This window comes from Squalius cephalus, assembly GCF_949319135.1.
Source record: "Squalius cephalus genome assembly, chromosome: 23".
NCBI classification, from domain to species: Eukaryota; Metazoa; Chordata; class Actinopteri; order Cypriniformes; family Leuciscidae; genus Squalius; species Squalius cephalus.
In genome coordinates, this window is record NC_137144.1 from 25,966,024 (window position 1) to 25,984,699 (window position 18,676).

The 18,676-nt window shown below is 38.9% G+C and overlaps 1 protein-coding gene across 7 annotated transcripts in view; it reads right to left on the reverse strand.

Moving 5' to 3' along the window:
- neo1b (neogenin 1b) overlaps nt 1-18,676 on the reverse strand; it is a 128,293-nt gene that overhangs the window by 37,617 nt on the left and 72,000 nt on the right. For all 7 annotated transcript variants that reach the window (XM_079858905.1, XM_079858906.1, XM_079858902.1 and 4 more), the window contains exons 5-7: nt 15,240-15,376; nt 9,693-9,847; nt 8,321-8,441 (exon numbers count right to left, since the gene is read on the reverse strand). In XM_079858905.1, the coding sequence (XP_079715031.1) occupies nt 8,321-8,441; nt 9,693-9,847; nt 15,240-15,376 (413 nt within the window). The remainder of the gene's footprint in view (nt 1-8,320; nt 8,442-9,692; nt 9,848-15,239; nt 15,377-18,676) is intronic.

Below are 18,676 nucleotides of genomic sequence, written 5' to 3' on the forward strand. Positions count from 1 at the left end.
ACGGTACATGGTGACGAGCTTCAGGGCCTAAATATCTCTTCATTCCCATCATGTAGGACGGTGCGGAGTGTGTGTGGGGAGAAATGTGTCAAGAAGTATTTTGCGGTAGATACATTTACAAGCCAAGGCTATTGGAGAAATAAAACTTAAATAAAATGAAAATGTTTTTGTTACTGCTGCATTTTAGACCCTTGATGTCAGAGGTTCAAAGCGGTGGCACGCAGAATAATAAATGTAAATTAATAATAATTATAAAATTTTATTACAAAAATATATTAATTAAAAAGAAAGGATTGAATTATTTAAATTTTATAATTCAAATTCAAAACGGTGGCACGCAGAATAATAAATGTAAATTAATACTATTTATACAATTTTATTACAAAAATATAAATTAAAAAGGGTTGAATTATTTAAATTTTATAAACTTAAAAAATAAATAAAATGTTATTGTGATGTGTGCATCTAGAGACTGAAAATGACTCATGAACATGATAATAAAAATAATAATTGTAATAATAATAATAACAATAATAATAACAATAACAATAACAATAACAACAACAACAACAACAAAAAGTTATTATAAAATTAATAAATGAAACAAATTAATTATAATTTCTTAAAAAAAAAAAAAAATTGTAACAGTTGCATTTAGGGACTCACTCAGGTATGTGATATTGCATATTTATAATTTAAATGCATTATCATTTAAATGCAAATAATGCAAATATGGTTTTATCGAAGGGTTTGCATTCCAATTTCCAAAATATATCAGGTTCCATTATTGAATAAATAAAATGCCTTTCATTTGTAAAGTATTTCATTGACTGAATCATCCAAAAATAAGCATTACTACATGGTTTTTTAATGCAGCAAAAAAAAAAAAAAAAAAAAAAAAAAAAAATGCAAAATTGGATTTTCAGCAAAAATGACTTTATCTTGTGACACTGAGAGGATTTTGGTGGTGCCGCCCACCCCTACCATCACACTCAGAGTAATGCATGACATCAACATGTTTAACGGAATGTAATCCACAGTATGCCAGCAGATCTCATTACACACACACACACTCAATTACAGCTGGAGCGAGAGAGATCATGTACTGGCATTATGTCCTGTAATGGAGGAACAGAGATGAGGAAAAAAGGTGTTTCATCACCGATGCTCGTGAGGTGTTCACACTCGCAGTGAGTGACATATCTGTAAATATGAAATCTGTGCAATATCATCTGAGATTAATATTCTGCCATCATTCACTCAAACATAATGAAACCTAAATTTAATTAATTTAAAGGGATAGTTCACTTTGAAATTAAATTTTGGTATGTTTTAGCTTACCTCAAGGGCATCCAAGATGTAGGTGTCTTTTTTTCTGCAGTAGTTTCAATTTTGATATTTTTAGGTCAAACCGTTCTTGTCTGTCAGTCATATAATGCAGGTCTGTGGTCACTGTCTCAAAGAGCATGCACAGAGTCCAAATTAAACAATTCCCCATCGTCCAAATTAAACATTTCCCCATCGTAAGTACACATTGATGGCCTAAGACACGAAAACGAGCTAGACTAGATGTCGCCTTGTCTATGGCAGTTCATTGGAACGAATGTCTTTAAGGCGACATCTAGTGTATATATATCTATGCACCAGTCTGCGTACACGTCACACACCAGGATGCGCCCGCGCCCTCAGATCACTTGGACGTGGCTGTGTTACAAGAGGTAAAAACGATATAAATACTGTTCGTTTTCTCACACAAACCGCTCGTTTCGTGTCTTAGGCCATCAATGTGCACTTACGATGGGGAATTGTTTAATTTGGACGATGGGGAATTGTTTAATTTGGACGATGGGGAATTGTTTTAATTTGGACTCTGTGCATGCTCTTTGAGACAGTGACCACAGACCTGCATTATAGGACTGACAGACAAGAACGGTTTGACCTAAAAATATCAAAATTGAAACTACTGCGGAAAAAAAGACACCTACATCTTGGATGCCCTTGAGGTAAGCTAAAACATACCAAAATTTAATTTCAAAGTGAACTATCCCTTTAACATTAATTTTATAAATACAATTTACAATTAAAATTATACATTTTATAATATTATAATAATTATAATATTATTATTATAATTGGTTAACATTTATTTTTAATAATTTATTTTTATTAATTTTTAATAGATCCGCTAACAGCCACATTGATATATCAACCATAGAACTTAAAGGAATATTTCCCACCAAAATGTTCATTCTTTTTTTTTTCTTTTTTTTTTGTTGTTGCTCATTCTCATCTGCCATTAGAAAATATTTAGAGAAAAAATTATATATATATATATATATATATATATATATATTTTTTTTTTTTTTTTTTTTTTTTTTGTCTCAGCACTTCTCCATACAATGGAAATCAATGGGCTTGTTTTGGACCCCACTGACTTTCATTGTGACTTTTGCATAAGAAAGAAAGGCGTATGGGTTTGAGGGTGAGTAAATGATAACAGAATGTTCATTTCTAGGTAAACCATCCCATAATGTTTATTTTCTAAGAACCTCCAATGCAAATGAGTAGTGAAGGATCACATACACGCGCAGCAGGAAATCAACACAAGGGCCTGGACTGATTTGCAAGTGTCCTGAAGTGGATTATTTCTTCAATCAAAACAAAGCTCTCGTGTAATTGGAGAGTTTGAGAGCAAATGTTCAGAGGAAAGACACACAAGCACATCAGAAACAGTGACGCGAGGCCACGGCGGTTCACTCCATCCTGACGCCTGCTTTTATTACACAGTTTCTCTTAAACAACGCAGAGATTAAACGGAGAGCAAATGGTGACTTTTCCTTTTCCTTCTCCAATCCAAACCACAACAGAAACATAATCAATAACTGAGAGTGATGCTTCATTCCCTGAAATCAGCTGTCACCAATTGTCCGCTAAACTCCAACGTGACAGATCGTCCCTGAGGACCTTTTCTTTTTCTTTATCAGGATTTAATTTCCTCTTTCCTTCCTCCCCGTCATGATAAAGAGGTCCTGTTTCTAAGAGGTGCTGATGGGAAACAACACCACCTCTCTACCAGAAGTGGGTGGGGCTTTACTCTGAAGTTCGGACGATTACTTGAGAAGACCGTTATGTCTATGGTTTTACAGCCTATCTTTGAACAAATAAAATATAAATAAAAATCACGTTTGATGACCGCAAACAAGCAAAACAATAAAGGTCACAACACTGTAATTACCATAAGAAAACAAACAAGTCTGTCATTGGTTGTCTAAAAAAAATAGATTATTATAAAAATAATTAAATCAAACAACAACAGCAGCAGCAACAACAATAATCAAATTAAATACTACACTAAAGTTAAAATTAATAATTGTAACAATATTATTATTAAAATTGTTAAAATATTTTAAAAAATTATAAAAAAAATTAAGGGTTAAATGTTAATTATAATGAACAAAAATCATGTTTGATAATCATATTCAAGCAAAATAATAAATGCTACCTGAGGATTAAAATTAGCCTGTTGATAAAGAAACAACATCTCCCATCATTCTCTGGGGAAAAACAGTTGAAGCATCACTTACACGCATATTCTGAAAAATACATGTATCTTTTTAGACCAAAATCACTTCATATTAATCATAATTAAGACTTCTGAAATCTTAAGTAACCACTTCCCATGAGAGCTTAACTCCACTTCCTCTACTGGAATCTGATCAGTAATTAACGACGTGTCACTACACAGTTTCAATTGCAATTCATTTGGTGGTTCATTGGTGTCTGTTTGCAAACTAAACCTCAGGAAAGCGGAAGAATCCGGCATTATTAAACTGCGGAGCTCCGTCAAGAGGAGCTGATGCAACGTGAAAATGAAGAGCATGCAGACGTATCTAATAAAGCGGCGCGGTTAATTAAACATTCAGCGGCGAGATCTCTACACCCGCGCCAGGTGCCAAACAGATCTCACACCAGCATCCAATCAATGCAGCGTCATTTACGCCTCTGCCCGACGTGTGAGAACATGTGTTCAAGCCTTCATTCACTGCGTACGCCTGTGAAGCCTGAGACTGAGGGAGAAACACTCAACTATGTAGTCAGAGCATTTAAGAAACATGCAAACTGTAGTAACCGAGCAGCAACCTTCCAGTCTCTCTCTTGGGAAGTGACTTAAACTGCAATTCATCGACTGGCCACTAGAGACAGGCTCCGAAAGAGAGTCAATCCCATAAACCCCCATGTTAAAATGGCCAACTTTACAGCAGAAAAAACATGTTTATAGCCTGGTGCAAAAAGTGGTTTTGGTCTATATAGCTAATTTTGTCCTTCATGATGACTGTGAGGAGGGTTAATTTGTTTATAACTCATCCGTTTAAATTATATTAAGCCTTAAAGTTCTGGATAATTAAGGGCGTGGCCACTTGAGTGACAGGTGATGTCACTAATACTAGCAGTTTGTCTGTTAGCGTCACGTCACCTCAGTTAATCCACCTCGCTGCACATTTTCGTTTATGTGACACACGGTGACAAAGATGGCGACGGCCGGTGAACAAATGAGTCCTATTTAAGAGATGAGTCCGAGCTTAGGACCCCATTAGTATGCCTGATCTAAATCTGTTCTCGTGATAACTTGTAGCTAACGTGACCGCGAAATTTAAAAATACTACTGTTACTGTGTCACGAAACATTAAATGTTATTGTATTGTATGATGTTCTGTTTTAAGAATTAATTATGACATAAATCATTTGCATTAGTACACAATTGACATGCTTGTAATAAAAAAAAGTATATTATGCCATATTGCTTAATAACAAATAACTTTGTCACAAAACATACCTAAAAAATGTATTTCTTTCATTAATCAGGATAAAAATAAAAGATTATTATATGAATTAAGGGGTTTGATTGATTACATTAAGATTTGTGATTCCGTAATTGTATTACACTGTTCTTTAGTCAAGGCTAAAAAGCTAGTATAAGCTCAGCTAGCACGATCATCGGATAACGATCTAAGCTATCTAAGCTAACTAAAAAACACACTAACAATGAGAAATGTTTAATTTCACAATCTATAGCTTCAGTTAAATACTAGTATATAAAACGTATAAGTTTAATTACTCGTTATAACGTAGTACAAACGTCTTCTATAATAAAGTGATTTTGTATGATTTGTAACCAGGCACTAAAGCGATTACCCATAAAACGTGCTATGAACCAATCGGATTGCTTGGGTCCTAAGCTCGGACTCATCTCTTCAGTAGGACCAGAGAATGTCTAATAAGGGGAGAGCTTCCACTCTCAGTAAACTTCCGGCTTCTGAACTGGTTGCAGTTCCACTCTGGCTCCACATGAGGGCGCTCACAGGACGAGTGCAGAGTGAATGGAGGTCTATGGCGCTATACCCCTCAAAATCCACTTTTCTCAGGATATCATTTTTTGTCTAGTAATTTGAATGTTGTATTCGAAAGGAGATGCAAAGAAATGACACATTGCTGGTGTTAGATTTTTTAGAGTCACTTATTTGCTTTAAAAAGATACTGCTTTACGGCAATCCTTCAGTCACTTTGGTGCTTTTGCGTTCTGGACTTTCTTTTCTCTCGAGGCATCGACAACACAGCTGACACAGGTAAACACACAACACAGCTGACACAGGTAAACACACAACACAGCTGACACAGGTAAACACACAACACAGCTGACACAGGTAAACACACGACACAGCTGACACAGGGAAACACACAACACAGCTGACACAGGTAAACACACAACACAGCTGACACAGGTAAACACACGACACAGCTGACAGGTAAACACGCAACACAGCTGACACAGGTAAACACACAACACAGCTGACACAGGTAAACACACAGCACAGCTGACACAGGTAAACACACAACACAGCTGACACAGGTAAACACACAACACAGCTGACACAGGTAAACACACGACACAGCTGACACAGGTAAACACACAACACAGCTGACACAGGCAAACACACGACAACACACGACACAGCTGACACAGGTAAACACACAACACAGCTGACACAGGCAAACACACGACACAGCTGACACAGGGAACTACACAACACAGCTGACACAGGTAAACACACGACACAGCTGACACAGGTAAACACACAACACAGCTGACACAGGCAAACACACAACACAGCTGACACAGGTAAACACAACACAGCTGACACAGGTATACACACAACACAGCTGACACAGGTAAACACACAACACCAGCTGACACAGGTAAACACACAACACCAGCTGACACAGGTAAACACACAACACAGCTGACACAGGCAAACACACAACACAGCTGACACAGGGAACTACACAACACAGCTGACACAGGTAAACACACAACACAGCTGACACAGGTAAACACACAACACAGCTGACACAGGCAAACACACAACACAGCTGACACAGGGAACTACACAACACAGCTGACACAGGTAAACACACAACACAGCTGACACAGGTAAACACACAACACAGCTGACACAGGCAAACACACAACACAGCTGACACAGGGAACTACACAACACAGCTGACACAGGTAAACACACAACACAGCTGACACAGGCAAACACACGACACAGCTGACACAGGTAAACACACAACACAGCTGACACAGGTAAACACACAACACAGCTGACACAGGCAAACACACAACACAGCTGACACAGGGAAACACACAACACAGCTGACACAGGCAAACACACAACACAGCTGACACAGGGAACTACACAACACAGCTGACACAGGGAAACACACAACACAGCTGACACAGGTAAACAACACAGCTGACACAGGCAAACACACGACACAGCTGACACAGGGAAACACACAACACAGCTGACACAGGTAAACAAAACACAGCTGACACAGGTAAACACACAACACAGCTGACACAGGTAAACACACGACACAGCTGACACAGGCAAACACACAACACAGCTGACACAGGTAAACAACACAGCTGACACAGGCAAACACACAACACAGCTGACACAGGTAAACACACAACACAGCTGACACAGGTAAACACAACACAGCTGACACAGGCAAACACACAACATAGCTGACACAGGCAAACACACAACACAGCTGACACAGGTAAACACACAACACAGCTGACACAGGGAAACACACAACACAGCTGACACAGGTAAACACACAACACAGCTGACACAGGGAAACACACAACACAGCTGACACAGGTAAACACACAACACAGCTGACACAGGGAAACACACGACACAGCTGACACAGGTAAACACACAACACAGCTGACACAGGGAAATACACAACACAGCTGACACAGGCAAACACACAACACAGCTGACACAGGCAAACACACACGTGCTAGAAGAGTTTTTGTTTTGTTTGTTTCTGGTCCCGCTTCGGATGCCACGATGCCATCAAGCGGTATCTCTGGTCGTAATCAGTCCTTCACTGACCAATCAGCGTTCATTAGCAGAATGCTAGCGTGTTATGGGCAACAACTACTCAACCTGTGAGAAATCGAAAGGACATAAGTACTCGTTCATTCAACTTTCGACCTATAACCCATGTTGAACTTGCAAAACCTACAATCAAATCTGAGATTTCTCAACGGCAATCGGGTGAAAGAGACAAATTTAGCCGTCTAGCCCCATAGACTCCCATTCATTCTGCACTCATGGGCGATCGCCCCCAGTGGAGCTCTGGTGGAACTACAACCACAATTCGGTACAATAGGACTGAATAGGGAGTGGCCAGGCTCTCCGTAGACGGGCTCTGGTAGGACTCATTTGTTCACCACACCGGCTCCGCCCACTTTGGGCTTCAAAAATGCTCTTCAGAAACGGGTGACGTCACGGACACTACGTCCATATTTTTTTACAGTCTATGGTAGTAACGCGTCCACCCACAACACCCTCGCAACGAGTTTGAACAGGCAAATGCACTTCTATTTTATCCAGATCATGTAAATATGTAGATGTCACGCTTATGACATGCTGTAAAACAATCATAATCAAATAGAAAGCCACAAAAGCTTTTGGACTCATCCCCAGAAAGCATCACTGAGGGACTGCTACGGCCCATCCCGTGATAATGATTTCAGTGTTTAACTCCTGTCAAAAGATCAATCGTTGAGTCTTGGCGAGTCTTTAGCCCATCACTTGAATAAACACTCGAGATCTGAAGGGATTTGGCTCTGAAGCTGGTCTGAGCTTTTCTGAACACGCTTAATGAAGACGAGGATTTCTGCAGAAACCATCAGGAATACAGAAACACACATATATGCAGTGTAAAGGGAGTTTACCTAAATCCAGTATGATGAGCTGAGCGCTGGCTTGGACGTTCCCGGCGGCGTTCTCCGCTAAACACTGATAAAAACCTTCATCTGACTTTACTAAACCCAAAACCTGCAGGTTATGCTGCTTCTGTGGGGACACACACAACAAAACAGACCATTTCAGAAGAATGAACACCAACATGTTAAACACAACACAGTTTTGTTGTGTAATGAGTAATGGTGGCTGTCACTGGCACTTTCATGTACAGGGTTCAGACTGATGAGCCATTACTGTACACAACAAACCCATTCAGCTGCTCTTTACATGCATCTCGTGTTTATTTATTATTTATGGACAGACAATAACTAAAATCAGGATTTAAAACTGTATTCATATAGTTAATACTAATAATACTGATGATACTAATAAAAAATCTAATCAAATAAAAAAAATTCACAAAAATAAAAATTAAATAAATAAAAAAAAACTAAATAAATAGATAAATAAATAAAATAAGGATTTAAAACTATTCTTACAGCTAAAAGGGGTTGCAACAGGTATCCATCCATCCATCCATCCATCCGTCTATCTATCTATTTGTCTATCTGTCCGTCTGTCCGTCCGTCCGTCTATCTATCTATCTATCTATCTATCTATCTATCTATCTATCCATCTATCCATCCATCCATCTATCCGTCCATCCATCCATCCATCCATCTATCCGTCTATCTATCCGTCTATCCATCTATCTATCCGTCTATCTATCCATCCATCCATCCATCCATCTATCCATCCATCTATCTGTCTATCCATCCATCTATCTATCTGTCTATCTATCCATCTATCCATCTAGTTATCTATCCGTCTATCTATCCATCTATCTATCTATCTATCCATCCATCCATCCATCCGTCCATCCATCTGTCCATCCATCCATCCGTCTATCCATCCATCCATCCATCCATCCGTCCATCTATCCATCCATCTGTCCGTCCATCAATCCATCCATCCATCCGTCTATCCATCCATCCATCCATCCATCTATCTATCTATCCATCCATCTATCTATCTGTCTATCCATCCATCTATCTATCTGTCTGTCTATCTATCCATCTAGCTATCTATCCGTCTATCTATCCATCTATCTATCCGTCTAGCTATCTATCATCCATCCATCCATCCATCCATCCATCCATCCGTCCATCTATCCATCCATCCGTCCATCCATCCGTCTATCCATCCATCTATCTATCCATCCATCCATCCATCCATCCATCCATCCATCCATCCATCCATCCATCCATCCGTCTATCCATCTATCCATCAACAGGACTGGCTAATATGAGCTTTTAAAACAGAGAGATGTGTAGTCTGCAGTGAGGAGACGGTCTAACGCACCACTATCCTGAAATAGTCACTGGGAATGACCGTGTCTCCGTCCTTCATCCATCTGACGGTGGGCGGCGGAGACCCGGTGATGTCACACTCAAAGATGATGTCCATCGACTCCTGGGCGTAAGTGTTGGAGGGTCTCGTCACGAACCGTGGAGGAACTAGAAGAAGAAAACCAATAAATGCAGGCATGAACTTGAGCGGAGGTCACAGGGTACATACGGATACAAAAGAGCAACATCGCACAGCTGGGATTCGTGCGAACAGGAACAGGTAGCGGCAGGTAAAGTGTTTCCTCTCATCTGCCTTTGTAGTTCCTATGGCAACCGCACCCAAGCTAGTTTGCGACCTCTCCTGATGTTTATGTGCAGGTAATGGAGGATGTTCAGCTGGGAAGAACAGATGAAGAATACAGATGCGCTAAAAATAACCCGAGTTTCAGACTCAGAGGTAGTTTTCTTATCGCCGTCTGACAAAAGTGCGTCAAGGATGACTGATTCTGTGTTTTTACGCCCAGCTTCACCTTCTAAAATCAACAAGAGACAAAGAAAATCAACAGCTCTCCATCTGCAGCTCTGTGCTGTCAGCAGAGAGAGATTCATTTCCTTGAACTCTGCTACGCTAACTATCTCTGGCAGTGACTGTTTGTGCTGTGATCTCATGTCTCTAAAGCACAAAATCACACTGTTCTTTCTCTCCAGCATCAGCCTTGGTAAATTATGCTGTTTTTAAACTTGAACTTGAGTGCGATCTCGCTTCCCCAGACGAGTTTCACTTCGGCTGTGTTCTCAATGATATACTTGTTCATTGCGCAGTAAACACTGTCCTCTAATAGTCGACGAGAAGAGGCTTGGTCGACTAAATTTTAATTGGTTGGTTAGTCGCAGAAAAGAAAAAAAACTCCACAGGAATTTGTGAAGTCAGGCAGGGACAGATAGTTAACATTCGTGTGGTAATGTCGTCAGAAAGTGTGGGAAGATTTCGAGAGGCCAAAGAAACGGGTGACAAAACATGCAAGTAAATGTTTCTTGAGCATCAAATCATCATATCAGAATGATTTCTGAAGGATCATGTGACACTGAAGGCTGGAGTAATGATGCTGAACATTCTCAGGAATAAATTACATTTTAACAATATATTCACATAGAAAACAGCTATTTTAAATTGTAAATATATATCACAATATTACTGTTTTTACTGTATCAAATAAATGCAGCCTAAGTGACTTTCAAAAATATAACAATTCTTATGAATTTTTTTTTTAATAATTAATTTATATAAAATAATAATATAGTAGTAGAATATATAATTAATTTATATACATACATTTAAATTGATTAATATAGGTGGGGAGAAATTTTTTTTTTTTAATAAATATTGTAAATGTAATATAGAGAGAATGTGATGAGAATTGTATTTAATTGGAAGACAAAATATTTTTAAAAAAATCAATAAAGTAAATAAATACTTAAATATGTAGGACTGTAGTATGCATGACTGTGAAAGTAATACGCTTACAGATCGTCACAGAATTATTCCAGCACATCCTTTCCTTTTATGAGTAACTTTTAAAGTGTAACCCAAGCCAGTATTAACAACGTTTCACACGGCTCTCCACAATCCTGCTAATCTGAGAGGGAATCCGGGGAAAATCTCAGCATGTGAACCTCGGCTTTTAAAATAACCGCGCCACAAGAGTTATGAGTCACTTCACATGCAGTTATTAAGAGATTAAAATGTCAGTATTTAATAACCCCAACACGGGTTTCACAGCAGAGATAGGAAGAAATGTTCACTCCATAACTCTGGCACAGCTCTTATCTCCGAGAAAAGCTCTTAAAAACACCACAGTTTTATTTATTCGTCCAAAGTCACAGCCAAAGCCTTGCAAAAGATAGATGGATAATGACTCAAACACAAGAAATATCTCTTGGAAGCATTAAAAGTACAGCATAAATTATGAAAATAGCACAAGCACGCATGAAAGAAGGCTAAAAATATGAACCAAGTGAGTTAAGATCTGTACACAGCATCTGTGACATGCTGTCGATTTCCACAGAAAACTGGAAGTTCATTCACCTAGAAAAGATACACCACTTTTTAACCCAAAAATCCTTTAGTAGGTCGTTTATGCGGTTGCACACACGTACAGGAACCATCAAACGCGCACCTGCATGAGTGTTTTTCAAAACATGCAACTTTACACACCTAAACGCCGTCCTCCCGAGGTGTGTGTGTGTGTTTCCGTCTGACACAAAGTGTGTTATTTTTACCCATCAGAACCGAAATCAGATTTCATGACTTCCCACGGGAGATTAAACTTCCTGAGCTCAGTCGCAAACCTTCCCATACGTGCGTCAATACCGGTGAGAGGCGAGTAAAGCTAATGGAAAAAACAGCAGAATGTGTCTGGATGGGCCGACCGCATCTATTCCGGCTCGGATCAGCAGGAGGGAGTGAAAACAACAGCTCGGATCAGGGAGGTGAAGAGATCACGAACACACACCCCGCTGCTGACGGCTTTATCTTACTTCACTCTTGATGTTATACTGCATTTAAAATCTCTCGCATCTCTGCTAGCACCAGTGTCTCACAAGAAAAAATAACCTCATTAGAAAATCCAATTATGATATGGCTCAATTTCCAGAGTCAGATCAAAGATAGCCTCAGCTTCAGACCGTCTACGCCAATCGGTTGGCATTAGGGTTGATTTTAAAGTTCTTCTATTAGTTTACAAGTGCTTAAATAACCTGGCTCCCCCCCACCACATCTCTGAGCTTTCAGTGCAATACAATCCTTCCAGAGCTCTTAGATCAGGGTCACACAAACTTTTTATCTATTGCAGGCCCTAAATTATTGAATAGTTTGCCATTTCAGGTTAGATCTGCACCTGACGTGTCAATTTTCAAGTCACGGCTGAAAATCCACTTTTACTCACTTTGCGTTTAATAATCACGGTCACAATGTATTTTACGAATGTTGTCTGTTTTCATTTTCTACTTTTCTACATGTCTCTTCCCCATGTCTGACGTGTTCTTGTTTTATGATGTTTTGTAAAGCACGTTGGACAGCTTCGGCTGTATAAATTGTGCTATATAAATAAACTTTGACTTGACTTGACAGTTCTCACAAGCTCAAGCTCCGATCTGACTTCCATGAGTCAGTTTTGATCAGTTTGCCAGGAAACAGTTTATAAAGGTTCAAGAAGCAACAATTGAGCATCTTCCGCCTTTGGTTATTTTGGGTCATTTACAGAATATCCCATGGAAAAGAATAAGAGATTTACATAAACGCTGATTTTTGAAAAAAAAACAGGGTGGTCATAAAGTAGTAAAAACTAACTAGGTTATTATTCTTATGGACTGTAACGATTTGTGTCTCTGCAAATCTTTTTATCTGCCATTTTTCTTTGGAGAAATTGTTAAATTATGTGTGATGTGAGCAGTAACATGATTAAACTGCAGGGACTGCGAATCAGAATTGAGAAAAATGCTTTTTAACGTAATTAGTCGCTGGATTTGCAAAGTTTGGCCATTAATTTTATGAACAATATTCAGAGTTTTGTTTGCAGCACTACATTGGATTATACAGCGAATATTCTGCTTTACATATGTGAAATAACACCAAGATGTAGAGTTTGTTTCTTAGGGATCACCTGTAGTTTTGTTCTAGGTGTGAATAGAAAACCTTCCTGAATGTGCGCTCACCTTCATTCACATGAACATCTTAATTTATGAACATGGAATAGAGAGTTGTGTTCAGGGTTTGACATTAAAACCTGCCAACACCCCAAATGTGTGTGTATTTCAGTGGTGTGTAACGCCGTCACTCCTACCAGCCACTTTGGCGGGTTGAATTTTATATATAATATATATATTTTTCAATTGTAGTCTTTTAAAAAGGCATCTGAAATAATAAACTGAGTGTTGTCAAAAATATCGATTTTTTTTATACATAAAGATTCAGAAAAATCTGCAACGCTTCCATCGCTACACGATATCAGCTGCTCTTTCTCTCTCTCCGACAGCGAGTGACACACAAACCCGCCTCTCCTCACTCACTCGTTTCATTTGCTCCGGATGAATATTGTTGGTGTTAAAGGGCTTAAATTTCAGCGTTGGATTGCGCATATTGCGCATAATTTTACTCATTCCCGCAGATTTTGTGTTCACACCCAAAGTGCGGCACATAAAGCCACCTCCCAGTAATAAACTGAGTCCTTTTTTGCTGCTTATTGCGCTTAAACATTCAAATACACACAAAATAATGTCAAAATGCCGGTCTTGGCGAGTTTTCACGTAAACACACGTCAGTTTTGTTTTAAGTGAACGTAAACAGTTGAGAAAGAAAACGCATGTGTAACAGTAATGGATCAGTGCGTCAGCTCTTAAAGTGACAGTGACCTAATAAACATGCTGCCAAATTATGAGATAATATTAAAAATATCTATTTGGCAGTTTTTCCCTATGGTATCGATATCAAAATTGTGGCCAGTGAAAATGCTGAGTGGCTTGTAACTTTGGAAAACCATGAGCCAAAGCAGCTGGTGAACAAAAAAGTTCAAGTCAAGCCCGGGTTGTGTTATAAAATACTGTCACTTTTTGGCTCTACCATCATGTTATTTAAACCAGTGTTGGGAAGGAACTAACTGAACACTACTAACTTACAGCAACAACATGTTTCAGTAGCTTGACAGATTTTAGTGTGAAGAAATATAGTATAGCACTTTGTGAAAATATTGCACCTAAAACTTTTTCTCTAAATATTGAGAGAACATTTAACAAATACTAACACCACCATCACCTTGAATTCAATGCAAATGCTTTTATCCAAAGCGTCTGACAAATGCAAGAATGTAAATGTAATAATCAGTATTTAACCGTCTGGACGAACAGATATTTGACCACACGCATTGAGTCTCGTACATAAACTGTGAGAAAAACATGAATAACCGTTGTATGTAAATCCTCAGATTCACTCCAATGCTACAATGATGTCAGACGCTTTTACATAAGACCCGTTGTGCAATATTTTTTTTCTGTTTTTTTGCACATGAGGATTTCTGCAGCGCTTTTTGAATGAACTACCACTGTGTTGAATGTCAGGCAATTATTGTGGCATCATCTGCTTCCCATTTACTTGCGTCACATAAAAAAGAAGAAAAAAAATGGTGGTTGGTCCTGTCAAACCGATGGCTGTGAGTTTGAGTTGTGCATGCAATCACATATCGAGAGCAGACACTTTTAAGATTCAATGCAAAACATTGACTCTCCGAAAAAATAAAACTGATGATCAGCCAAGAGATAAAAATACAAAAAAGCAAACATAAAAAATAAATAAATAAAAACAAAACAACGCTTTGAAGTTCCTTCTCCGCAGAGGAAAACGCTGTCTAGACACGTCTGCGCTTCAAAAGCATGAACAATGTTGCACATAATTACATACGGGGATGTTTAGCGCTGAACTGAATCATTCACGACTCAGATGACTCTCAGCAGGTTTGGTGAATCAATTCATCTAAGAGATTAATGTAAAGTTGTTCTTGACACGTACCGTGCACCGTGAGCTCCGCCTGGATCTCGCTGGTCATGTTGCCACTGTCCGTCTGGCAGGCGTATATCCCAGCATCCTCTTCTGTCAGGTTGACGATCTGCAGGCTTCCCCCGCCAATCACAGCAAAACGCTCATGACTGGAACAAAAGAGATACAAGGAGATGAGGATGTGTTGAGGTGTTGAGATGCCTTTTCCTTTCAGGAAATGTATTAGTTCTCAGGAATCTCGAGCCTGGCACAGTCATGCTGAACAGAGATGGAATTAAAAACAGGATACAGTATGGATTTCATTTCCTGTGGCTTTTCCTTTATGGCTTGACTGCACTGAAAGCAACTTTCCTGTAGTGGGATTTCTAGAGAAAAACAAACTTTAAGTGTTCCTGGTTCCTTCGCAAAAATGATTCAGAGGCAGGGATGAGACAGAAGAGAAGCGAGTTAATGTAAGATGGAAAGAGGAGAGAAAGTGAAGGGAAAAGAGGAAGGATGAAGAGTCAGACCTCCTGCATGTCACTTTATTATACGAAAACCCCACTGAATTGTGAGTTTGACTAAGAATGGAGAGTAAACCATCCAGGAACGATGCCTTCCCACTTTCACATGACAAAATCCTCCTGCTCACTCGTCAAGAAGTTTCTTCCAAGACATCCGAGTGTCGAACTACAGCTCAAAGTGACAACGACAACGGCCTTCATTTAGGAGCAGGGACTGGTGGTATTCTTGTAGATATTGTGCCAATACAGCAATTTCAAATAACACACACTCCTGTTCAAAAGTTTGGGGTATGCATGTCTTTTTTTAATGAATTTTGTTGTTAAATTGATCGAAAATAAGAAATGTTTCTTGAGCGGCACACTGAAGACTGGAGTAATGATGCTGAAAATACAGCTTTGATCACAGGAATAAATTACATTTTAAAATGCATTCAAATAGAAAACAGTTATTTGAAATTGTAATAATATTTCACAATATTACTGTATTTTTGATCAAATAAATGCAGCATTGGTGAGCAGAAGAGATTCAAAAAGAGTCTACTTTTGATCGGTAAATTGTTGCATGAATCAAATGTAAAATGCAAATTCAAATTGTTGCATAAATTTGCAAAACAAACATGTTTTCTTTAAACATTGTGAGAACGTCTAACAACATCATAAGGATCCATAAACAATTAAGAACATTTTGACAACCTTTACATAACTTGTTTTCCATTCTCGAAGCACCTGATGACTCCAGCGGTGATATATTTATCATCCCCAGTCTCTATTAGTCTGCGGTGAGACAGCAGACGCCGCTCTGAGAAACGAGGTCCCGAACCCAATGAGAGATTCGTTAAACGCATGATATGACAGAAGTCAGATGATGCTGCGACCGTGAACGCTACGGGAAGACCCCGAGAGACCCAGGGAGGAGGACGGGTCGGTGAAGGCCGGATAATTAAAAAAGAAATTAAAAACAAGACAAGTCTATAAAAGTACAAAGAGCCTCATTAATTGTCTTTTAGCACGACATTAAAACTCCAGAATGGAGGAGGGTAACAGAGCATGATGGGTAAAAAGTTTGTTTTTAAAAGAACAGTTCAGCATATTCTGACATTATTTACTCAAACCCGACAAATGGAGAACTTTCATGCAGATTTGGTAATGAACATGGTCACTACGAACCGTTTTTGTCATTTTATGGAAAAGAGTTTTGTTTTGTCGGAAAAATAACATCATACATGTTCGGAAAAACATTATCAAACAATCTTTTTTGTGTGAACTATACCTTTAAACCACTGTAAGATCCTACTCATTCATATTTAAAATGGGTAATAAGTGCCCGTTAAGTAATAAATATATCTTTCAAAGATCTGAGGTCACAAATTTAATTTAATATTCAACAATATTATTGATCTGCCTGCATTGACACCATTATACGAGAACTAAACTGAGCAGGATGATCATATCACAGTTTTCTCCAGAGCGGCTATATATATATAAATGAACTAAATTAATAACTTTTTTAAAACAAAAATGAAACATCACTGAACTTACTTAAGCTGTGACTGTGACTGTGTTTTCTTCTAGAAACAAACTTTGTTGCATTATTTTCTCTGTAAAGCTGCTTTGAAACAATCTGTATTGTAGAAAGCGCTGTATAAATAAAGGTGACTTGACAAAACCACAAACTTGACGACATCTGAAGCTAAAGCTAGACGGCTAAATCTTTAAATCCTGGTTGTTACAAGACATAGTTTCAATCAAATGTTATTCTTTTAAACGTTATTTTCGAGAACATCTGAATGAACATCAACACATCTCTTAAGAACTCTTATTTTAGCTGTACCGCTTTAGGATTTATCATCCTCCATTTCCCAGAATTCCCCAGTTCAAAGGCCTGTTTAAATGTACTGTTGTTTGCTAATGCCGATCAACCATTCCTTTAATGGTTGATCGGCATTAGCAAACAACAGTAAATTTAATAATACTTCACCGATTAGCATTAAGCTTTGTATCAGTAGAAACCCGGTAGTATTTTCGAATGGCCGTGCTTCCCTCCCTCATGTCCCCCTGAGACGAGAGATTTCTGTATTGTGTGTCTGGAAAAAAAACCTCCGATGACGCAAAAATGGTCATTTAGTGTCATCTGAGGCTCTTCTGTCCAGAGGCGAGAGACTCCAGCCAGTAGGAGGAGCTCGTCCCGCATGTGTTCGACCCGCCCATAGGGGGATCTCACCATAAAACGCCGTCTTTTCAGTTTCGAGTCGACTAGTAGCCTAGCTGTATCATTTCTTCCGATACTGCCCTCTGTAACCGGTAGGCGTGGCTTGGGAGTGTCCTCGTAGGGCAGCGAAGCAAGTGCATTCTGGGAGTTGTAGTCTTTCATCCACATGAGCCAGAAATACATTTTCTGGCTTTTCTCAGTCTAGAAGGCTCCAACTTCTAAAATAATTTCACATTTCTACTACATAAATGACCCAATTTAAATACACATTCATCTTTCCAGCGGTCAAATATCCCTTTAAAAACAAAATCAATTTACTCTAAATGTTTAAAACGCATGCAAACACTTCCAGGCTGTCGTATGTCATAAATATAAACATAAGGCGAGATATTGAAGAAGAATGTATGATATTACTATTGAAAAAAACAAACCACTTAAAGTATTGCACAAAGAGGGAGTGCTTGTTGAAAATGTACGCCCATTCATCCAACGCTGGACACCTCAGGAGGAGCGGCTGGCTTTTGCTGAACGTGCGCGACGCCTGACTGGATTTACAATATACTTATATTATAAATTCCCCCTTGCAAATACTCCAGCCTGATGTTAGTGTTGAGAGGAGGTCGAGTATCTGTCATCAACACAAACATCTATCTTACCGCGTCCCGTCTGGAATACCCAAAACTGCTCAGTCTCCGGCTGGTTTGATCCACGTCAGAGAGGACAAAAGGTGTTCTTGT